At 40.3% G+C, this 24,718-nt stretch overlaps 1 protein-coding gene across 1 annotated transcript in view; it reads left to right on the top strand.

Annotated features, from left to right (window-relative positions):
* Positions 1–8,161: 8,161 nt before the first annotated feature.
* LOC113974765 (glutamate receptor ionotropic, kainate 2) overlaps positions 8,162–24,718 on the top strand; it is a gene marked incomplete at its 3' end in the record, with an annotated part of 340,470 nt that continues 323,913 nt past the window's right edge. The window contains exon 1 of the mRNA XM_027698214.1: positions 8,162–8,873. Within this exon, the coding sequence (XP_027554015.1) occupies positions 8,759–8,873 (115 nt within the window). The remainder of the gene's footprint in view (positions 8,874–24,718) is intronic.

Raw genomic sequence — 24,718 nt, 5'->3', positions numbered from 1 at the left:
GTGTTTAGGGATGTTAAGCCACAGCATGAAGAATCCCTAAAAGATTATTTTGGTTGGTTTGGGGTCTTTGTAGAGGTGGTAGTATTAAAAAAAAAAAATTGATGGAAACTCTTTTGAAAGATCTTAAATTCTGTCAGTGTTTATGTTATCATAGCTGACCTAAATTGAAAGATAAAGCAAGCAAGAAAAAAAAAGTGTTAAATATTCAGATGTACTGAGTGCTAGTGATAGATTTCTGTGGGGAAAGGATGTATCTGTCATCCTTAGATAATTTCATTTTGGAAGGCTTAAAGGAATTAGGCTACAAGTTTACATTACCTCTAACTTTGAGGTGGAAATGCACCTAGTGGGAATGTGTTAAACCCAGATAATTTCATTTCATATATTTAGAAATTATGCAGGAAAAAACAAACAAACCCCAAAACTATTCTCACAAAGATCTTTGAAAATTTATTTACTTTTAATGGGGTTAAATTCTTATTGGCCTTATAAAAATTATTTTAATTAGCTGGTGAAAAGATGAAACATATTCTTATTTGATAAAGTTGTAAATTTCAGTTAAAATAGTCAACAACGAAGATGAAGGAAGCAAGTAATTAAATAAGTTTGGGTGGTTATTTTTGGTTTATGGGTTTGGTTTTTGTTTTGTTTTGAATTGTTACAGTCCAGGAACTTGTGTGACAAATTCTCTGGTACATCTTATTTTGAATATTGAAAAACTGGGCCTGTGCTTTCCTGTTTCTTTCTGATGGTCAAAACTAATAAAGGTCAAAGTTCCCACAGTGTAGCTGGGAAGAAATATAACAATTTATAATGTCAGCATTTAAAGGAAGAAATTTTGCAGTAGTCAAAACCTGAAAAAAGACAATCACAGTGTCTTCCCATTATGTCACTGACTTGGAGTGTGAGTTTAGACTTGTTGTTCCAACACTCTTGCTTTTATTTTCCTAATCCAACATTCTTCATTTGAGTAATAATGAGATGTGCAAAATCCTTAAATATCCTGAGCAATATGTGTTGATAACAACACTATTGACACTGGGAACCTCTTTTCTGTTTGACAGAGGACCTAATTCTCCATAAACCATTGTTGGCTGAGGAAAGCATTGAGAATTTCTGTCTGGACAGAAATGTAACCCAGGCAACAAGGGAAAAGACTCTACACCAATGTAGTTGAGTTGACGTGACTACTTGAGGATATTATACAATCTGTCTGCAATGTTAGAACTGTATCACATCCCTTTCCTCCCTTCCCTTCTCTCATCTTAGAGAGACACTTTTGACTCACATATTTTTATGTTTGCCCTGTTTACTGTTTGTTCTCTGGTCAGGAAACTCTGGATAGTAAGTAACAGTGCAAATGCAGTCAGTGATAAAAAAAAAAAAGGGACGAAATCAACGAGTCACTGCTTGCACAAACGTTTACTCATCTGCCCTGATACGCTTCTCACCCTTTGCCTGCTCTCACAGCATTAATCTGTCTCGCCCTGCCGGAGATCGTGGAGATGACTTGGTTGCTCCCGTGGAGATCCCCGCCACTCCCTTCCCTCCTGCAGGATCCCACAGAGCTCAGCTTTCTACGGCGTTGTTCTGCTCAGTTTTCCCGCAAGCGACCCGCGTACTTCTGGAGTGGCACTTTCTCCCCAGGTCCCTTCACTGCCCAGGGTGGCACTGCTTTAGCATTGCGTTTGTTTTTTTGTAAGAGTTGTCTCCAGTACCGTTTCAGGCAAATAAACTGACTAATGAATTTTCTGTCGGCCATGAAAGTGTACTGCAAGTAATTAAGCGCTGTGCTGTGGGACCGATTAAGCTGCAAGTCACAGCAGCCGGAGCCCAATCGCTGCGAGTCCGCCACGATCTGTGCCGCCTGCGCCCGGCTCCACAATGGGATCATTGACTATTTATTTACTTCACACAACAACTCTGCTGTTTATTTAATTATAGGGGCTTTTCAGTCACCAACCCCCACTCGTCCCAGCCCCATCTCTTCGACGTTTTTTGAGTACACTCCTCCCACCTCTGATAACCAGGGCTCCCTAGTTGGTCGCTTGGGTAGATGAAGTGGGGCAAGGCCTAAGCATCCTTTGAGGGTGCGGGCTGTGCTCTCCCGGGGATCCGGGAACAGGAATTTTCCGTGAGGGAAAGGCAAGCGGACGGGGATTTTCTTGTAAAATTGCACATCACGTCTGCCCGGAGATCAAACCTCTAGAAGGCTGTGAGGTGGCGGGGACGCGCAGGGGAAATCCTGCAGCGCTTCAAGGCATGTCCGAGTCACGAAACAAAATCGCGAGAAGCGCAGAAGAGGCAGAGAGACGCCTGTGGCGCTGCGGGGACGAGCGCGGCTTGGAGAGGGAGGAAGTCACTGGCAACCGGGCAAGACGGGCAGAACGATACATTTCCCAACCCAGCTCGTGAGGGAGGCCTTGGTCCTATCACCAGAGCCCCCTTCCCTCACCTTGCCCACTTAGGAGTCAGTCGGGAGGGGAGTGGAGCAGAGGCAGTCGCCCACTCCCTGGATCCCCTTCCAGCCTGAAAGGGCTAGAGTGGCGAAAAAAATGCCCAAACTTAGTACTCGCTAGTTCAAGGAAGGAGTGGGGACAGGCAGGTTCCAGCATGAGAAAGGAGTCGAGAAGCAGCTGAAGGCATCTGGACTTTTTCTAGCACCCCCGCAGGCTGCGGTAGGAGCACTCCGCTCGCCTCCGCACCCACGGGGCAAAATGGGGACGGACAGGGGCTACTAAGCGCCGGTTTACAGGCGGCAGTGTCCAACCCCCACTCCCTCCGCGTTCACAAAACGAGCTCAGAGACCCCGATTAGGACCTCGGACTTTTAACGCCTTGAAAACTCGCCGCCCGGGGAGGTCGGGCCCCTCGGGTGGCGGCGCGGAGGCAGAGGTGAAAGCGCTCCTGTTTCGTCGGCCGCCCGCGAAGTCCTGTGGCCGCCGGTAGCCACGGGCAGCGCCGGGGGCAGCGGCGACACTTGGCGTTGTGGGGAGCTGGCGGTGGCGGCCTCAGAGAAAGTGAGGTTCTGCTCCTTTAAAGGGCGCTGTGCAGCGCTCCCGAAGGGAGGCGGGTCTCCCTCCTTCCTCCCTTCCCTCCATCCCTCCCTTCTTCCCTCCTTCTCTCTCCCTCCTCCTCTCTCTCCCTCCTCCCTCCCTCGCTCGGGCGCCGCTTGCCGCCGCCGTCAGTGGTGCCCGGACACCGGCTGCACAGCAGCCCGGGCTGTCCTCGGCGTCCTGCCACCGCCCTTCCTCCCCTGCCTCCGCCTTCCTCTCCCTCCCCGATTCCCATCCCGCAGCTCAAGGTAGGAGGATGTCCCGGGGTCTCCGGCTGTCCGCCACGGCCGGAGGGGTTGCATGCAAGTGAGGGGCTTCGGCAGGGGGAGGGGGGCGGAGGGGATATACCGTGGCCGCGTTGTGCCGAGAGCTACACGATGGCTCTTGGCCAGGTGTCTCAGGGCAAAGGCGGGCGCTGAGCTGGAATACCTAAGCGCTGCTGCCGCCCGGTAGGCAAACCTGTCGTCTTCCTCTCTTCCTCCCACCGCTGTTCCACACCGTCAAAGCCACCGATGTCCCCATGCTGGAAGTGGAGGTGTGGGAAGGGGGGCGAGAGGCCAGGACAGCGCAGCCCCGCGATGCACACCGCCCAGTGCCCGCGGTAGCCCGGAACTCCCTCCCACAGCCGGAGGGCTGCTCCCGAGACGGGCTCAGGGAGGCCGAGCCGGTAGCACCGAGGATGTGCCCCCACTCTCCTCGGGGAGAGGAGGTGAGAAACGGGCTCTAACTTCGCTAGAGTTGTGAGTGGACAACAGTCTCTACTTCCGTGAGGTCTCCTCCTGCCCCCACCGTACGACGCAGCCAGTCCCCCTTTCAGCTTGTCGGCAACCCTGTTATTTATTTCTGAATAAAATCAGCATTCTTTGGATGAGCATCCGTCGCTAACCTAGCCAGGGCGCTGACACTCTGTGGAAAGCAAGACATTCTTGCCTACGGAGTGGAGGCATGATTGCAAGAGCCGTGTGCGCACCGAGAGAAGGAGTGAATACATTGTAATGAAAACGTCTCTTCACGTTTTCCTTGGAAACTTTTGGGGGAGTAGAGCAAGAAAAACATTAAACATCATAATTTTACTCCCAAAATCTTGTACAGCTTCCCCAACCCCAAAACAAGCTGAAGGGACCAAACACTAATATGTAGATAATGTCATAAATATTTGTTCTTGCTCCTTAAAACTTGCTAGGAAAGTGCATTCCTGTGATAATCAAAAGTGCCTGAAAAAGTAAGTCTATTGCATACTCAGTTCATTAATTAGAATACATGTCTTTCCACTAGCTAAAAATTAATTACTATCTTAAAATGTCACTAATCATTGGTGCAGCAGAAACTTGTTGTAAATTTGGACTGAGATAATAACAAACAGAGAAGGACCTATGGTTTTGTTATAGCTAGTGGGAGTGAAATGCCAGTGGGCCACAATGTGTTTTTAAAAGATAATATCAACATTAATTTGAATACTTTGGTAAACATTTCAAAAGGGAGGACTGTGTTACTGCTTTGTCAGCAAAGCTGCAATTCTTGTTTTTAGAGATCTGGAGATGCTGGTTAGGTGTTGCGGGAAGCTGTGGCTCTCCTCACACCAGATTGCAGGAGGACTGTAGTGGCATGTGCACCTGAAACGTTTGCAAGGATTTGCCAAAAAAATGTCCAAGAAACATTTAGGGGACCGTATGTTATACATATACTAAATTTATATCGGTTGTTGTTGGGAGGGGTCAAAATAATAGATTAAGTGACATAAAAACCTCATTATCGGTTCTTAGAGACACAGCTATGGCCTGAAAATAAAAGCCCATTCCTTTTCAAAGTAATATGATAAAACTATACATCCCAGTAGGTGGCAGCTAGCTGGAACTGGTTAACTTTTATAGTGATAACAGCACATAAAAATAAGATCTGATGGGGAAAACGCCTGATATAATAAGGCAATCAGAATCACATATCTCCCCTTTCCAAATGAAACATTATGTACATAATATACACCATTTATACTTGACACACAGCTAAAAGTGCAGCAGGTTTTTATTAACCAGAAAAGACGTAAAGGCCTCAGATTGTCTGTTCTTCTTTCCCTGCCTGTAGCTGGATTACTATTTTTCATATCAGCTGCACTTGAACATTGTCCTTGTGTATTAAAGATGTCCTTGTGTATTAGAGATGTGTTACCAGCATGTATAAGATAGATGACCAAACAAATCAAAACATATATCCAAGGAATTGTAGATTTCCCTGTTGCAGATCACTGAAGTGTGGAGGGCAGTTTCATATAGACTTTAATATGAAAAGAGCTGTGTAACACTGGTGACAAGCTCCCAAAACACAAGACCAGCTTATCCATGACATTTTATTAGGGATTTGCAGCCTTTGAACTGTGCATATCACAGAGGAAGAAATATGAAAGACACTAAGAACCTTTACCTGTTTTAATATTGAAATCATTCTGGAGTGTGCACAAAGGTATCTTTTTAAAGGGTTCCCTTTCTTTTCCCTTTCCCGAAGAAGTGAAGTTAAACTCCAATTAACAGAAACGGAGTTTAGGGTGGTGAAGATTGAGGCTTGAGTTAATTAGATAGTCTATAAGTGATCTTCAGTCACCAAATATAGTGAGTTCTAAACATCTGATGTCTCCCAAGATTTACTTTTTGTATATAACGAACTGATATTCTTGAGGAAATATTTCTGAGTTAACTACGACTTTTCCTCACGGTGGTAGCTACGGTTTGAAAGAAATGGGAAAGGATGTTAATCCAGAGCATTAGGTGATGTGTGATAGCAGATAAGGAGAGTGGTACTCCTTCAGAACACATAAAATGCCACAAAATAGCTGGCTAGCTAACATAATCGAGGATATAATATATGTCTTTAAAGAAGCAGATAACAAATTTTAATTTTCTTTCCATACCGTGAAATGACTGGAAAGGATGACAGAAAAGGCGTTTTGACACCTGGAGCAGGGGCGGTGGCGACCAGGAGTGCTCTCCGCGGTGCTGAAGGGGCCACCGGGGCTGCGCCGGGCGCTGTCCGTGGTGCTGAGGCCGCAGCCGGCGGCGGGGGATGCTGGCGCGGGGGGAAGGAAACCCGGTGTGAGCCTCAGGCGTGAGACCAGGGGCTGCAGCGTGGGCTGCTGAGTGTTTAGTAGTAACAGGAATTAACCACAAGTTATTTTATGATTCAAATTCTAAACACCTCAGTGAGTTAGGAGCTCTGTTGTGCTGAGATTACAGGTAGCTGTATTTTTTTTGAGTCCTTAGAAAATCAGACTGATAACAGCAGTGACTTTTCCCAAAGTTTATCTCTTGTTTAATGGGCTAAAGTTGACCATGAATATTATATTTTCAAAACTACTTACCAAAACTAAATGAAATAAATAAGTAAAAATTCGGTTAGGCAGCAAGCTGCATCTGAGCATTCACAATTACAAACATATCTAAAGATGTCTAATGTCCTTTATTTCAACAACACCAGGGAGGGAGGCAAAGAACTTTCATAGTATTCGCGTGGGTCGGTTTTATTTTTCCTCCGACTAAGATAAAATATAAACGAGTAGAAGAGAATAAATGAAACAGAAAACAGAAGAATCTCTCTGCGTTTTAACTGGGAGATATTCTAAGTGTGAACTGAAGGAGTCGCTAGATATCCTTGCTTTTAACACCAGGTGTTCTTTTTAAAGTGCTCCAGTAGTCAAATCGTCTGATTGAATTCCCTGCTAGACTGCAGAACTAGCCATTCGTGATAGTTATTTTTGACACTGCAGTTATGCCTCCATCTTAAGGAAAAAAAAATCAATGATGTTTAATAATCCCCTCACAGAACGTACTTTTTTTTTCATCAGCGTTTTACAGTGTTTCAACTAAAAGTGTGCAGAGGAAATCAGTAATGCAAGATAATAAAAAGTTACTCTGAATTGCTAACACTTTTAAGGATGCAGAGCACCAACACTACATGTTATAATTAAATGCTGCTGTTACTTATTTACATGTCTACAACACATGGATGTTATTTAAGAACAAACTGTAACTCACCTCTGCCATGCTCTGCTTCTGATAGTTTCCTCAGAGTGTTCTCATTAGCTTGGTATCATCGGTATTTATTTCTGTAAAGTTAGGTTTATTCTGTGTTCATCTGTATGTACCTGTGGGGGAAGTCTCGCAGTGATATTTTCTTTAGTAATAAAAGGCAGGGAGGGAGATAAAGGAGACAAAAGATGTCTGTAGGCAGAATGTAGAATAAAATCAATTCATTTTCCTGGTGGGAAATATAGAAATTATCTTTTAGTGTTTGTAATAAAGCTTAAGTAGGTTCAGCAAGAGCTTCACTTAAATTGCAAAACCTGACAGTCCCAATTCAATGTATTTCAATGGATTCAGGCACACAACTAATTGTATTTCCAAGGAAAATCTGAAGTAGTCCACAGAATGAGTTTATCTTCTTTGAGACACCTGGTCAAAAGACAAAGTCTGTGACTGCATTTGAAGATATAAACTCAGTATTCCATTATCAAACTGGCAAGTGTTATTGTTCTCACTGAGGACTCCAAATGACAAACTACATAGATCTCTCAGTACAGGGAGGTACAGCAACATTTCCATAATAGTAGAGTGAAAGGAAAGCAGAGTGCAAATGAGAGTGGCAGAATAAAGTAAAAATCATAAACTACTAAATCCCCAAGTTACTGTCTGTTAAGAAACATTGCAATTCTACTAAGTTTAGCGAAACAGGTCTTTGCATTCAACAAGGTTGTTCCAGTACTGCCGATTTCTGTTTACCTTGCAAAATCAGGCTGGTGCTCTGTAATCATTGTTTCTGGAGCAAGTTCCTAAGGACGATCAGTATACAAGCCATTGCATTTATCCTACTTCATACATTAACATGAGTAACAGTTAGTGAATGTAAATATCATGATTTTTTTTTTAAGCCGGAATGTTACTCTGATAACCTGCATGACTTTGTTGTCAGCCTTCTCTTTCACAACTCTAAAGATAAGTGATTTCGACCCAGGCAGTCAGCTATTAAAATGCATGAATTGATTTTTGCACAAACGATTCCCCTCTCCCCTGTAGCACACCCCCCACCCCTTATAGATATTGTTCAGAACAACTGAAATACTAATAACAATTAGAAGCATGTGAATAAAACCGAGCTGATTTTTTCCTTCAACAACGCCAGGCGATCAGATCGGTTGCATAATAGAAATTGGGAAGGCTGTCTGGCAGGCAGCCTTAAGCAGAGAAGAGCTATCTCAATTTCTCTCACTTAATCTTGGCTTCGCGTCAGAAGCTGTGTAGCAGTGCAGTAGAATGGAAGCACGGCAAAAGCTTCGCCAGTGAAACGGCTGGTGCTCGCTATGTGGCGATGCCTCAGCGATTTCTCGAGCTGGATTACCTATTGATTTTCCTCCTTTCTTGCCTCCCAGGTTTACTCAGCTGGACACTGTGTGTGTTTGGATTTCTCAAGGATTCTCCCCCGACTAACATGGATGTCCCACCATTCCTTGCAGCTGAAGGTTGCTCCTTGGCGCAGTGAATGAAGAACATGCAGGGATTGCTAATGGGTTTGGGAAGCGTAGACTCTCTCCTCTCTCTGTGACCATGCCGTGATCGTGTCTGAGGGCCATCAGTTTACGTATCCTCATTCTCACCCTACCGGGAAACCTGACGGCTTAGAAGGGGGAAGTAAGGCAGCGCGTGTGTGCATAGAAACATCATGAAGATTATTTCCCCTGTTGTAACTAATTCAGTCTTCAGATGCACCGTTAGATTCCTTCTTTGGTTACTGTGGATTGGATATTCTCAAGGAACCACACATGTATTAAGATTTGGTAAGATTTCCCGACACTTTTTTCATTGTTCATTTAAGCCTGAATGTGATTTACGTAGGATTGACTCAGAAGGGGATGCTGGGGGAGAGCTGGGACGTGCTACCGGAGTCGGGCACAGAAGTCCCTCTCTATTTTGCATCCGGAGGGATGAATTGCTGTGTGTTGTTTTCTGTCGTTGCAGCTCATTGTAGCCCTAGTAACGGCACGATGATGATGATAATTATAATAACAATACAAAAATGACTGGCAAACGCGGTTGCCTAAGGCTCTGCGCAGCTTGCATGGCTTCCTCGCAATTGTTTCCATTGTTTTCCTTTATTGTTTCCACAGTAGGGGAAAGCATGGCTAATACGATGCTTGATGTACTTGATCAGTTAAAAACCTGTCAACTAGTTGTTAAGTTTCGGCCGCCCGTCTCTGATCCCCCCGAGCCGATCCCGTGCGGGCGCAAGGCTGTGAATTGAGCCCTTTGGGCTGATTTCCCTTGAAGCGTCTGTCTACTTGCTTGACACTTGAGTGGCGTTTAGGGTCAGAGAAGAGATGATTTATGTCTTGAGCAGTGGTCGTGAAAGAGCTTTTACGGTACCTTTCAAAAGCACAGCATTTCTATGCGCGGAAAGTTGCATGATTTACCCTCTCTCCCGGGGAAAAAAAAAAAAAGTAGATCAGAATGAAATTTCAAGGAGAGCAGAGCGGGTTTACAATTTAAAGACTAGCCCGGCTGGACCGTGGCACTAACCATAAGAGCTCTGCCTGTGCATGCGCGCGTGTGTACGTGTGTATAAGCAAGCGAGCGAGGGAGAAATTCCAACCGCTGCATGCCCTACAGAAGTTTTGCAGTGAGGAAGGATAGGACGGAAAGTTACCCGCAGGTCCGAGGGGGGCTGTGCGGCCAGGGAAAGTCATCCGACGCTAGTCCGGGGTGAGCCACGACAGGAGCCCCGCATCAGCGTCCTCCTGGTCGCCCGAGCACTGCAGGCGAGCCGCGGCGGGGAGGGTGGCGGAGGGAACAGGCCGAAAGTTGCTTTCCTAGACAAGCGGCATCCTCTGTGACTGCCGACAGCATAGCTGGAGGGAGGAAGTGCGGCTCCCTCAGTCATGATAAACTGTTGTAGCCGCTACATTCATTTCTGTGGGACACTGAAAGCTCTTGCCTTTGCCTGCGAGTAGTGACTTGATTTGTGCCTATTTTAGATAGATCTTATTTAAATCAGCACCCCCGCACACAGTTTTATATGGAGGGGAAGGTGAGTAATGATTAAAAAGTAACCAGGCTGTTATCCATCCCGTGTGCTGAATTCCTAGCAGCACTTTTTTTTTCTGCTTCCATCTGGTCTAAAGGTGGTGCTTAAGTCACGTTGCTCTTAGCAACCGTCTTCAGGAATGCTTATTACTTTAAACATGGCTAAACGGGTCCATATATCATTGTGGGGTCTATTTGGCAATCAGTCTGATACGTATTCATGGCCGTGAATAGAGTGCTAGGACTGCTTGCAATCTGGCACTGTCCGGCTGTCTGTCCTTCCACGAACCGGGATTCCTAACGGGCCCCGAGGGTTAGTCTCTAGGTGTCTGAGTTACATTCAGGGATAGCTATATAAATAGACATCTTCTCGGCCACAGCAATAGCAAGTGTGTGTGTGTGTGGACTTTCCTTCTTTAGAATGGCATTTCCTCTGAACTTCCAGTCCAGTGTACCTGTAGAGACAGCCGTGGGGAGGAGAGGTTTGACAATGGTTAGAATAATAAATAATTCCGAGGCTGAAAGGTAATACAGCGGGACTCTGGCATCCAGTGACGTGGTGGTGCATGTACCAGGTTAGTTACTCTGGTCACACAGCTGGCCAACGAGTTGTGCTCACTCCAGCGTTTGTAGCAGCGGAGTAGGAATCCCGCATCATGCTTTTTTTTGTCTTTCAAAAGAATTGTCTCCAACCCATCACTGAGCCTTAGAAGTAGAAAGGGAGTAGTTGGTTAGTTGGTTAGTAGTTGGAGTTTATTTTATTATGGAGAATGTTAAATGTGAGAGAGCACAAAGAAGGTTTTTGCCCTGGTCATCCAGACCCGTTGCACATCTATGTTTTAAGGAGTCTGGATTTAGCCTAGTCCAGGTGTGGGCTGACTCTGTGACCACGAGAGAACTTCAGCTCCTTCCCCAAAGGCTGACATCTCTGTCACTGTGTAGGGCATGGCGGGGAGGACGGAAGGAACAGGGAGTGAGCTGTGAAAAAGCTTTCGTTATTTCTGAGGGGGAATACCCTGCCTCCCCCTCTGGATTCCCGTGCTATCTGTCCCTTTGGGATGTCCTTGCGACCAGGAGGACGGGATGCCGTGGAGTCGTTCCCGAGGAGAAGCGAGAGTTGAGGAGATTCCCTCCAGAAGGCAGCCTGCCAGCCCCCGCTCTTCTTCCTCAGCCAGCAGCGCTATGGCAACACGGGAGAGCTTGAAGCCTGCCAGAACTGCAGCCCCCTCATTCCTTCTCTGCAAATTAGCCACCATGGATTCACATTGTCCTTCCCACGGCTCCTCTTATGTTGGGACTAGCCAGCATGTCCTTTCTCTCCCTCCTTCTCGCTCTCAAACTACCTTTTAGCATCCACACAGGGAAGTCGAACGGCCTGGGCTATCTGTCAAATGCGGGAGGTTATTTCTGCCTGAGTCTTAAGGAGGAAACACGGGGAGAGGCTTGTGCGATGGCATTGTTCCCGCCCCAGAGACACTTACTCAGACACCTGGACACCCGCCTGCTGCTGCTGCTGCTGGAGTTAGGCAACGTGGTGTTCGGGCATCACCCCTGGCGCCCTTCCTAAATGACGCTTTGCTTCATGGGGCATGGGACCAAACTCCCTCCCTTCCGTTTCTGAACAGTTTCCCATTAGCAAGCCCATGAAACGTTGGAGGTGAGGCTTGTGCATACAGTACTCGAGAGTGTCAAATGGGAACAGTCCTAAACCATTGCTGCAGATAAAAGGACAGGTCCCATCTTGATGAGGGAGAAAACAGCAGCCTAGTATTTGTGTCTCCGCAGTGCTAAGTGTGATTGAAACCTTTTCCTTATCACTTGGCACGGAACAAAAGCCAAAATACCTGACCGCTGGCAGATCAGTTACGTTATCGGGGATCATGTTTCGTAGCTTTCTGATTCACTGCTCCTGTGTAAGCACAGACCCAGGGCAGCGACTTCCAAGAAATCGTAGGGAACTCGGCGGATCAAGAGCACAGCCGAGCCTCCCCTCTGCCCACGGCCGCTGGGCAGGTCAGCCTGCCCTGGCCGGACTCAGCCTCTCGCCCCCCACCTCCCGCTTTTCCTAGGTCACCTCGATCTACCTTTAGCTCCTGAGGGCATCCCAGCAGTTGTCCCCGAAATTCTGAATTAACAAGCTATTAAGAGCTATCAGTCGTCAGCAATTGCTCACCTCTCTTTTCAGAAACCCAGTCCTTGTCTTGCCCAAGGCAGTAAAAAGCCCGGGCTATTTAAACCCCCTCTTTTCCCACCTACTACTACGTGTCAGCTCTTTGAAGTCTGGAGTGCTCTAAAATGCCCTCATTTATTTAAACTGCCTGTTTCCGACCTTGTCTCTAGTCCCCTGATCAATTCGTCTCCTACAGCAAAGGTGTGAAGGGGGACCTGTGACTGGAAGGCGAAAGCCGTTTCCCCATTGCATTTTCTCTCGGGTAACTCATTACTCGTGAGTGTGGGGAAGACTAAAGACCTCCGTTGCAGGGGGCTCAATAGCCTGATAAGTGATAACCCACTTTGTGTGATGTTTTATTTTCTTCAACACATTCAAGAAGGGTAAAGACAAGTAGGGGCCTATACCTGTAGTTTTGACTTTTTGTTGCTTTGGAGTTGCCTGACTTCAAGTAGATGAGAAAGGGAGCTGAATGCTTTGTGTTACAATAAACCATAAAGGAAAGGTGTGTGTGTGTGCGTGTGCATGTGGTTTCTTCCAACTTAAAAGCGAAAGAAATTCAAGACAGAATGGAAAAAACTTTTCAAGGAACAAAGGGAGAGTTTTGAACTCTTACCAGAAACATTTCCTACTATTGATTACTTTTTAAATTTTTTTTCTAAAATAAAACCCTATGCCAAAGCCTCACAAAGCCTAACACTTTCCTGATGCCCTACATAAAACAGTAATTATAGCAAATCAAACCTTACATAATCACGTACTGCTTGAGACCTTGGAAAAAAATCCCTAATTTCTTAACTCCATTGTGGGAACCCCAAGAGGGGAATTGCTAGATGCCTGAGTCTTCCTCTGTGAAGATTTAGCACGGGTCTAATCTGACATACTTCTTAGTTGAGCTTCTTTGTCTCAAACAGATTGAGTTTATCTCCATGTAATTGTTTTTACGAGTTCGAGTGTGGCAAAATCATAGAAGAGGCCGGCTTGTTCCATCCACTGCTTGTGCAGTTGCCAGTGGGTGTCAAACCACACATTTCTGGGATTCTGGAGACCATTTTCAAAATGTAACATTTAAAATCAGGGAAGTGACTGTACAGCAGTGGGAGCTAGTTCTGTGCAGAAGTGCATGAGACAAGAGTTCAAGTGAAAAATACCTACTGGGTAATCGAGTAGAGCTTTCTTAAAAGACTTGCAATAACTCTCCTGGATATGTATTCTCTTTCCTTTGGATTTTGCATTGACATCCTTTTAGTGGAAGGAGGTAAGCTTTATGTCTGTATTTGAGAGAAATGAGAAAATTTACGTATCTGGTTTAAGTGGGGAAGGCAGTCTGCCTTCAAATCGAGAGTGCAAAGAAAATCTGCAAACCAAACACTTGAGGCAGCCCTCGGGGGTCCGTGTCTTGGCAAGTCCAGCATTCAGAGCCAATGAAAAATTTACTGCCAAGGACAAGAAGCTTTCGATATCTATTAACATCCTCACAGAGAGGAGTTCAAATCAGTCTTATAAACAACAACAGAAATCTTTCAAAGAAGAGTAAGGTTAAGAGCCTCGGGAAAGCAGCAAGGAGGTGAGAAGCATTGTTATTGACTGGTCTAGATTAAACAGCACAGAGGAAGATTTCAATTTGATAACGTCACAACCCTTCCTGTTTTTCTTTGCTGCTTCTGCTGACAATTTTGTAAGGTAATTAAATTGGCTGATTGAAGTCACAGTGGTCATGGGGTGATAAAGACCGTTTGGATTTAATGGAATTTAGAAACAACGGTGCGCTGCACACAACTCTTACAGAACGAGAATTTTAATGACTCATTCAGGGTGCTGACTGCATAGAACGTCCTGGATGAGTTTAATTGAAAGGGCAAAGCAGATTAGCTGTATACAGTCTTTATTGCACTAGATAGGGGAATTAGAATTATCCTTTTAAAAGACTCATTATTACATTATCAAGATTTAATGTAGGTTAAGAAAGCTTTCATCCATGTGGGCTTTCTGGAATATCCCCAGATCCTTTCACCCAGCGTTTGGAACACCAATAGCCTTGTAAAATGATTTTCACACAATTCTCTGATAGCCTGGATGCTGAGAGCATAACATGCTTCTTACTGACTGCTACTTGTCTTTTGAAAAGATGCAAAGTTCAAGTAATACCTCCAATTTAAATGTGGTTGCTGAATGAAATGGTTTCTGCCACTAGAGATAAGAAACTAGAGAAAAAGAGATTTTTCTAAACTCAATATTAGAGGTTTTTTTCATTTATTTATGTATTTATTTTATAGTAGAGAAAATCCCCTAGATTTAAAAAAAAGCAAACCAAACATTTTGTAGTCATTGTAAATACAGCAGGTCTTTGTCCCCTACTTAATATATTTACCTTGCCTGTTTCTGAGTTTTAACCTTCATCCTCTTTAATCTCTTTCAGAGGAACAATTACTAGAAGGTCTGTCAATAATGCAAAATAGAAACTAGAAGGTGCCTTATTTCCATAGTCCTCAATCTGCAAGGCAAATTAATTTTTCCCGAATAAGCTTTTTATAATATGATACTGTAATGTATGTTGGAAGATTAGATTAAACAATATGATAACATAATGACATAATGTCATTATGCTGTCACATCTTAATTGGAATATGGAGAATCAAAGATCACTGTCATATTAATACTTATAATTTTGTGTGTGTCCTGTGCTATCCATGTTGTGTTCTTCCCTCTCCTCCCTGCCCCCTCCTCCCCATGAAGTCATTTGGTTCCTTTATTAAATGGTAATAATTGTCTTAGGCACCTTCGATTTAAATAGCCAGAGCTTTCAGTAATGCAAAGAGTACAGAACAAACATGTGATGATTGCTATTCCGATACTGGAGTTCAGTCAGCTTTGGATAAACTAGATGGTACAGTAACATTGTGTAAAATACTAATCAAACTCAAAAATATATTCTAAACTTCTTTAAAAAGCATCTATTAATGAATTAAAACACACCAATTTTTTTTTCCTTTGGACAAAAATCAGAAGTAAACCAAGTATGCAGTGCTCATGACTGCTCTTTTTTATATTGCCTGCAAAGATGCTCTTGCATCAAAATTTCCAAGTGACTTGGATTAACCATGATTCAGATTTCCTTGAACATTATTCTTGTTATTCCAAAATGCTATTGAAATGCAATAACTCATCTAAGAATGTGTTTAGTAGGTTGCTTTGAAATGAAGTACACATTGTTAGACAATATATTTTTTTGAAGTGTTTCCATTTCTAGGTGTTTCTGCCTGGGGTTTAGAAAAACAGGTTCCCTGCTAGTATTGTGAGTGGAGTCTAGGGTAGGGGTAGTTAAAAGCATAGCTACACTGTAGTGCTTAGATTATAAAGTTAGTTCTTGGTTCACAATAAGCATTTTTGTTATCAATGCATTGGAAGGTAAATTTGTTTGTGAGTCTTAGAGAATTTCGTCTTTAGAGAAATACACTAATTCGTATTAGCTGAGTATCTGTTTTATTATATTAGTATTTCCATTCCTAGACTCTTTAAAAACTCATTTTATAAAGAAAGTGGTTACCGAGATTTAAAAGTTATTTGAACTGGGATTGTTGAAAATGTCTGTCAGTATTCCATCATGAAAAAAAACCCTGATTGTTAGAGTCACTAATTCTAGTGTAAGGTTTAATGACACTCTAACAAAAGAACAGTCCAGAGAGAGTTTTCTCAGTTTGCTGTCAGGGACTGTTGTCCAGGAGTTGTTTAGCACTTGATGTGCTTTCAAATTCAATGTATGATTACTTTTTTCCCCTGTTCTTTTCTTCTATCTTTACATTTAATTGTGTGTCTCCGATGTTTATAATTTTAAAAACATTTAATCTAATTTCAGTGTACGTAGGTAAATCTTGTTGTTGTATTTTTGCTTATGAATGGAAAAAAAGTTGTTTTATGGGTGGGCAGAATAATTTTGAAAGAAAATTTTTTTTGTTTGCTTTTTAATTTTTGCACCTTGAGCCATTTCATCCTTTCCCCTCCCTTAGTCTTTTTCCTTATATTTTAAAGTAGTGAAATTGAAAGTGATTACTTGTCTGAAAGAGGAATGTATTTTTAAATGTGTTTTTTTTCTTTTTTCTGGTCTTTTTTGGAAAGTCTTTGTTTTTCTAACCTTCTGGGAAACTTCACGAAGAAAGCAGAAAATCTGGAAGTCCTCATTTCTGTCTTAAAATTAAACTTCTAGTCTAAGTCATGCCTTATGGCTCCTCCACAGTATCTACAGAGTGAAAGAGGTAGAAGGATTAGGCAAAGTTGACTTAGGCTGGATAATCTTACATGGCTAAAGCGAGACTAGATGAACCATGCCTCTCATGGATCAGCAATATGGAGGAAGTTGAAGTGGCTTGAGTAGGGCTTTTTGTTTTCTCCCCAGGTTTTAGTGTTAATTACCATACACTGAACTCATTTTCTCAGGTGGAAATTTAAAAGGGAAAGATTAATATATTAATGGCTCAACAGTTTCTTCTTGACGTGAAAAAAACCAAAATATGCTGAAACAGAGACTGCTCACCCACTCTGCTAAAAACTTGGCAGCAAATGAGTGGTGCTTGTTTTCACAATATGTAATCATAATTAGTCTTTTAAGTAAGGACTTGTTTGTGAACACATGTATTTAACTGATTACTTACTCTACAGAAATTTATTGAGTAAAGCTTATCGAGCTTGTTTCAATAGGTGCACATCTACTTCACTTTGGAAGAGCATTCCATCTTCACATTTAGCTCTTTCTGTATCTCCAGAAAAATATTTCAAATTAAGAGTCACATTTCTCTGAATGTAAAAACAACTATTACTTTAAAACAGTTTTTGCCATTACGTAACTGATACTTAATTTAAAAAACACTTTTCATTGCATATACACAATTAGTAGGTAATAATCTGGGTAAATTTATTAAGGATTAGTTTATAACTGAACTTGCCATCCATTTGGGCTTTTGTCTTTCTCTAGGAGCTAAAGATATACCAGCTATTTCAATCAGTTCAAGACCTAAACATATATCAGTTATATCAATCAACTCACATTTATGATGTTATTTAAAAGTTGCACAATTAGGATATGATTTACCAAAGAGTCTGTAATTAAAATAATTACACTAGTAAGCTTGAAACATTTACAAGAAAATCTAAGTCTCGTAGGTCATAATGGCAAAAATTTGACTTTCAGTATTTTTAAGCATGCAAGCAAATATTTTCAGTCCTGCCTCAACATTCCACATTACAAAACTTTGAAGAAACTAGTTATTTTACTTGAAAACCAATCAATTCTTCTATTCCTACCCATATTTTCAGAGTCAGTGTTCAATCATCAGTCAATGCCAACTACCTAGATTGTCAGAGATGTACAGTCCTTGATGGTTTAGTGCTAAGTTGATTCATGATAATTTGTTTTTATTTTTATACCATAAATGATATGATACTTTGTAAAGTTTTATATGTATACATATATATATATACTTACCTTATATGTAGCTATTCACAAGTACAATCAGGAAAAGGTTTTTCATAGAGGGAGTTGCTGGGCATTGGAACAGGATCCTCAGGGAAGTGGTCACAGCACCAAACCTGACAGAGTTCAAGAAGCGTTTGGACAACGCTCTCAGACACATGATGTGACTCTTGGGGTGTCCTGTGCAAGGCCAGGAGTTGGGCTTGATAATCCTGGTAGGTTCCTTCCAACTCAACACAGTCTATGATTTTATAATTTATGGATCAAATACTGAAATAAGATAACTTGCAGTACACTTTAGGTCTGATTATCCTCTACCTTTCTGTAGCTGTAAGTTGCAGGATGCTACTTAGAAAAAGACTGGTTTAGATCTCTCTAATGCTAAAACTAAATAATGATGTTAAAGTCCACAGAAATGTGCCTGTTTATCCTAGCTAATTTAATTGACTGTATGAATTGGTGAATGATTAGGTCCATAATGATGTTGAATACAGCGCTCTTCCAGCCGAACCATCTGTGCTGGTTAACATTAACTAAGGAGCTCATTCCAGAACCTGTCTTTCCTTGACACATTTTTTCCCAGTTGTGTTTTAAATCACACTACAGTTTTTTATGCCTTTGTCATTCACTTATTGATCTTAATAATATTTATCCATCTATCCATAAACAAATTCAACATGATAGAAAATAATTTTAACTGATGGTTGTTTTTTTCAAGTTGAAAAAGGTACACTCACTGGTTAATGCAGTTCAGTATTAGCAGTACAACTTGTTCCACTGATCAAACACTGTAGTTACAACACAATTAGAAACACTGTACTATGTAGAAGTATATGTAAATAACAGTAATGAACATGAAGATTATTCTGTAAGAAAAAACAATTTTTTTAAGCAATACTTCATTGTTATTTTGAACATTTATCCTACAATGAAGGAAATCTTTAAAAGAAATTCCATTCATTATGGAATTGGGTAAAAAGTTACATTAAGAAAATTAATAACACATGGAATACTCTAAATCAGGGGAATTAATTTTCTTTTAGAATGATTCAACAGTGATTTTTGTTTTTTTAATACAATAATGAAAATGTATATTCACAGTTTATGCATTTCAATAACTGAAAATTAAAAAAAAATCATACAAACCTTTAATAAATTATTAGCATGCATTTGTATATTATACTTATATCCATTATTCCTGCTTCATATTGTGCCACCAGTGACTGCTCATAGCCATTTTGAGGGCAAGTTTGGAATCCTTTCTTTTAAAACAATATGTCAAGTACTGAGGGAGCGTGTCTTGCTAATTTTGAAAAACTGTGTTTTTGAATCAGTCCCTTTTCAAAGCTAACAGTTTTGTGGTGTTTTCCTTCATACCTTGAGGTGCTGATCTATTTTAGACAATGAACTACTTGGATATGCTCCCAAATATCCCTGACTACGCTATTCTCTTTGTTTTTTTTGAAAGAAAAAAAGAGGTTGATTGGCAGGATGTAAGTCGTTTGAGAAAAATAATGCAGATGAATTCAAGGTCATCAGTGTTGAAAAAATAACAGAAAGGAATTGAAAGGTGTTAATGAAATAAGCAGTGTTTACATACAAAGACCATCTACGACTGTGTAACTAGTAAGATTTTTGTTTCTGTCCAGTTAATATCAAAAGTAAAGATAACATTTGAAAAAATGATCCAATAATACCAAAAGAAAACATAGTTTTATTTTTTTAAACTAAGAATTTGCTTAGTTAAATCCCTTTTGCTTATTACTGAATATTGAGTACGATGTTTACATAAAGAACAGAAACATAGTTAAATAATCTGTTCATGCCTAGATTTGATCTTAGCCTTGAAGGAAACATGCAAGGGGTCAGTTCAGGAGAAGTGGTAAGCCCTGTGCATGCCTCATCTGTAAGCAACTGAGGAAAGACAATGGAAATATGTCAAAGATACATGTGACTTCTTTTCAGTAGTGCTATATGTATTTGTTAGAATGTCCTTGAGAAGGAAAGACTATAAAATATGAGTGTTATTAAGGCTTATCTCTTCAGATCTTGGCAGACTCTATCATTCTCGACATTCAATATGCCTGAAGAAACTTACTGTGTGACTGTGATATGGCTAAGAAAAATGTGTTCAAAAATGCATTAAATCAGATTTCCTAATGTCTTTTCAAACCTGCCTAAAAAATGAAAAATCACATTTAAAGACCAAATCAACATTAGCCAGTCAGAACATCTTCAGTGTTGCCCATAGGTGACCTTTTGTGTCTAGACATTGGAGATTTCAAATTGAGCTGTACCTTTGCATTATTCTGTGATCATCAATGTTCATTAAGCGTTACATTTGTCAGAATTTAAGGTAAGACTATACCATGTTCTTATATAAAGAGTGTGGGTTGCTTTCCACAGCACTTTTTGCTTTTTTCGTTCATGGAAAGATACTTGAGTTGGATAAAAGCTGCTGTGTTTATCTGTCTTGTGGGCACAGGAGCTCTGTTCACATTGATTTCCTCTCCTGACTGTAATCTTATAGTTTGTAAAAAATTTGCAACATGTGTTTTTGGAAGCTTTCCCCTCCGCCCCTACCCCACCCCTGTTCCTTCGATTTTTCACAGACCACTGGTGTCCTACTAATCAGAACCCATCTGATGGTTATAGGGATAGAAAACTAACAGCTCTTTGTCACATACTCCACTCTGTTTATATACTCAAAAAAGTAAATAGCAATATTTTCACTAATCCATATTAACAATAAATTATTGGACTTTTGATGGTAAGTCCCTTTTACTTATTTTTTTGACAATCATTTGAGTGTCACAAGGTGTTCTTTTTGACTTGAACAAAGGAATAGTCAGCAACAGTTTCACGAGTAAGCCCTGTGTGAACATGTACATATACACATATTTTTATGCTGTGGTGACCCAAATGCAGAAAAAAAAGTGAGAGTATGTCTCCTTTGCTGGAGTTGTTGTTAACGTAAACCAGGAGAAATGCCTGAGGGTGCATCAGGGGTCTTTGATGGAAGGACTCATAAGGATTATCCATCTGCTCCCTGACAAGTAGTGTGAGCCTGGGATAGCAAAGAGCTGTGAAGGTGGTAGAATCTGTTCTCATAGGGTGTGATCTTCATGAATATTTTCAAAGTGGTCCTGAAAACAGGCAAAAAAAATTCAAGCAAGAAGCCATGAAATTTAACAAAAACCCACGCAAAGTCAAGCATATTTATGACAGAAAAAGAAAAAGGAACACTTTATAATTTTGTGTTCTAGGAAAGATAAACTAAATTCTGTGAATGAAGCTATGGATATATATGTGCTCCTATGCATATAACACCCCTCTCCAACTACTAAAAATGTAGAAATGGTACTTGTTAAAACATCAACTCAATTTGCCGTGGAACAATATTCTTGGTATAAGGGAAATCTTCATTTAGAGATGATTTACCTCTGTGAGACCCATAGCAACTTCCTGTCACTACTCTTTTAAGAGGAGGTAATTGTGCCAATTTACTGGTTTCAACTAGGAGTACTGTAAATCAGTAGAGCATAGTAAAGTTCATTTCTGCTACAGTTTAATGTCTTCCTAGGCAGGTAGATTAAAACTATAGCAGTGCAACAAACCTCTAGGTAGGTTTTCTGGGTCTCCATTTTAAGGAGCCATGATATGCTGAGGATCAGCATTTAGTTCTTTGCTGTTAAATTAGGGGAACTCCTGAGGAGGCAAAAGAGTTTTTATTACTTCCATATTTGACTTCCTTATTTCATCAGACACCTCTTCCTCAAATGCTTACCCACATGGATAACTTCACAAATACAGTTAATAGGTGGAAAGCCATAAGAGATTTTATTTCCATGAATCATCCAATTGAACCATAATTTTAAAAACCACGAAGCTGAAGGAAGTATGAAAATATTAGCTTGTTTTAGAGTTCATGTAGGTCTAACACTGAAGTAATCAATGGAAGCTCATTTTGTTTATTTTTTCAGAAAACAAACACACTGATAACCACAAAATATTGGCTTTGGTCTCACCCTAAAGATAGTTGAGCTGTTATGCTAAGCAAATTGAAAAGAAAAATATAAAAGGGTTAGCCTAGGTTTTAATGAAATTTCAAAAATATTTTCTACCAGGGCTGGCAAAAGGCATGAGTACACTGAGATTTTCAGATGCTTTCTGAGTTCTGAAATGCCCTATGCTAAGTACAGTATTTCTTAGTTGCAGTGGTAGTGAAATGAAAGTGCAGAGGATTGCAGTGCTTTTGAGTTTTAAAATATCTTTAGCCCATTTTTTTATAATTATTTCTCCTATATAATTTTTAAAATATTTTTTAGAAATCAGTTACGTCTCAATAGAATTTTTAAGAAACCCATTTAGGTTTATTTACTTCACAGGTAAGAGTTTTTAACACAACAGGTATTTCAGAACTATGACTAACATTTAAACTTTGTTAAAAAGTTCTAACCTATTTAAAAAAAATAACATTATCTTGCTTACAACATTATATATATTTATAATATTTCTTTCAGTAGCAACTAAATATTTTACTTTTTTTACTTTTTTGTGTTGTGCAAACGCTTTGTTCTGTAACACAAAGTGTCACAGAACTTTTCAAATGGACTTAAGTTCCACTTAAAAAGATGTTTTAAATTATTATATATCAAAACAAAAAAAGAAGATATATTGGTCACTACACTCACCAATATTCCCATTGACATCTTTCTGTAAAAAGACAAATGAGCTACATTTCCACGACCTTACTTCAGAACTACATTTCTACAACTTTTCCTGCTGCAGGACTGAATGTCTTTGGCTGAATATTGCTTTACCAAGTGTTTACTTTATCGTGTTCCACTACTATTTCATATTCTTCCTTGCTGTATGACATTTGCTACTGTTATTTCAGCGTTTATGCAGAATAAAGAGGTGATCTAAAAAATTAAAGTCATCATTGGAGATCCTCAGGTAAAATACTAAACTGAGTCGCTTATCTGCAGTTTGTGTCAGCAGTGAAGTGTATGCCTGTGCATATGAAGAGGTGTGGATGATGGTGTTTCTTGCTACACAAGCTTATATACAACTTTGCAGTTTCTTGTATTACTTCTCTCAAATTAGGAATGCGTTTAGCTGGGGTAAAAATGGGCAAAAGTCTGTAGGAAACTTGGAGGTAAGTGTACTTTAGCTTTTTTTTTTTAAACCAACCAAACAAATAATAAAAAATTGCCAACAAACCCCAAAACTAAAATGCACCTCAAAACAAAGCCAAACTTTCTTTACATTGATATTACTGATTTAGAGACTCATTTAGAAAAAGTAGAATTTTAAGAGTGCAGAAACTACAGAACATAGTTTCATGCTGTAATCAAACACTGCTACTGAGAAAAGTAACTGTGTCACAAAAAAAGAAGTGTTTGCCATTGTTAAATAAGTAGATAATTTTGATCATTACCTCTATGGGAGATAATTTATTATTCAAAATAATCCCACAACTGCCCAGGGGCAGTTTAGAGTCCAAGGCCCAGAAAGACAATCAGCTCACTGAGTCTACAGAATAAAGTAATATTATTTTGTTTTTCAGGATTACAATGGGAAAAGTGATAAAGATGCTGGTGGTTTACTAAGGACACTGTGTTTATATACTTTAAGCATTACATGTACAAAGAACTTGGAATTTTGATCCATATACCAAGATTCTCCATGTACCAGTTTTTTAGAAATATTTCCTTTGGACAAAAGAAAGAAGGACTATAAGTATAGCTATGTATAAAACTGATGACACAATTATGAAATGATTCATTACAAATAAATCTCAAACAGCCTTGCTCAAAGATTTTGTGTTATCGATTTGATTTATCTGTTCTTGAAATAGGTCTTCCGAAATCTTCCTTGTTTGACTGGATACAACTCCACTAAACAGCTAAATGTTGTTAATGATAAGACAATCACAAAAGAGAGAAACTTCAATTATGTTAAAATGAAATATTCTTTTAAAGACCACACATTTAAACAAGTACCCCACCTGAATGACAGCCAGTGGTTCTTGGGAATCTACCAATCATCATGGGCAGTTATTTTTTAGGATGTTTATAACTGCTGAAAATTTATCAAAGACATAAATTAAATCAATAAAGTTATCTTATAAAAAGAATGCTGGTCAGTCATATGCTGCAATTGGATTTTGTGGTACTTTTTACAGATGCATCTGTTGAATTACAACTGGAAAGACTGTGTTTCAGAACTCGGTGTGTCACTTTTGTGTTACTTTTCAGAACAGTCTGAAATCTGTCCTAATCCTGATTAATAATGATAATAGTAACAACAACAACAATGACAACATCAACAACAGCAATAATAGTAATAATAATAATAATAAATTCAATTTCTAATATTTTTCTGCTATAAAATTCCTGCACGTACTTTGCAAAGCATTATAATTGCATTGTAATAATAGTCACGGTAGATCATAGGATTCCATATGAAGTGATAGATAAGAAAAAAGCCCAGACAGAAAATGAAACATTTTTTAAGTCCTGCTTTTATTTATGAAAATAGTAGATAAATATTGTGTTGTGTCCCTGTCCTGTGCCCCCCAAATTAGTGTACACATGTTGGTAGTCGCAAGACATCCTTTTAGATGTGACCAAAATGATAAACAAGTTTTTGCCTGTGTATAAAACCAGATTTTATAAATTAAAATAACCACAGTTATTAGTGCAATAACCATAGTTTTCATTTAATGACCTTATAATTTGGATTTAAAAACTTTTGGTTTTTAAATTTGAGTAAGTTTGGAATCTGTGGTTGGATTTTTTGTGGGTTTTCTTTAGGGTTTTTTGGTTGTTGTTTTTGTGTTTGGGGTTTTTTGTGTTTGGTTTTGATTTTTTCTTGAGCCATAATAAAATAATAATGTTTCCTTTATTACATTAAATTCTTCAAGCTTGGTTTTGAGTCAGCATTCTGAGGAATCTGTC

This window comes from Neopelma chrysocephalum, unplaced genomic scaffold, assembly GCF_003984885.1.
Source record: "Neopelma chrysocephalum unplaced genomic scaffold, ASM398488v2 Primary Assembly neopelma1_23b, whole genome shotgun sequence".
Classification (NCBI taxonomy): Eukaryota; Metazoa; Chordata; class Aves; order Passeriformes; family Pipridae; genus Neopelma; species Neopelma chrysocephalum.
Note: the sequence above shows the minus strand (reverse complement) of the source record. Positions and strands in the feature narration are given on the sequence as shown.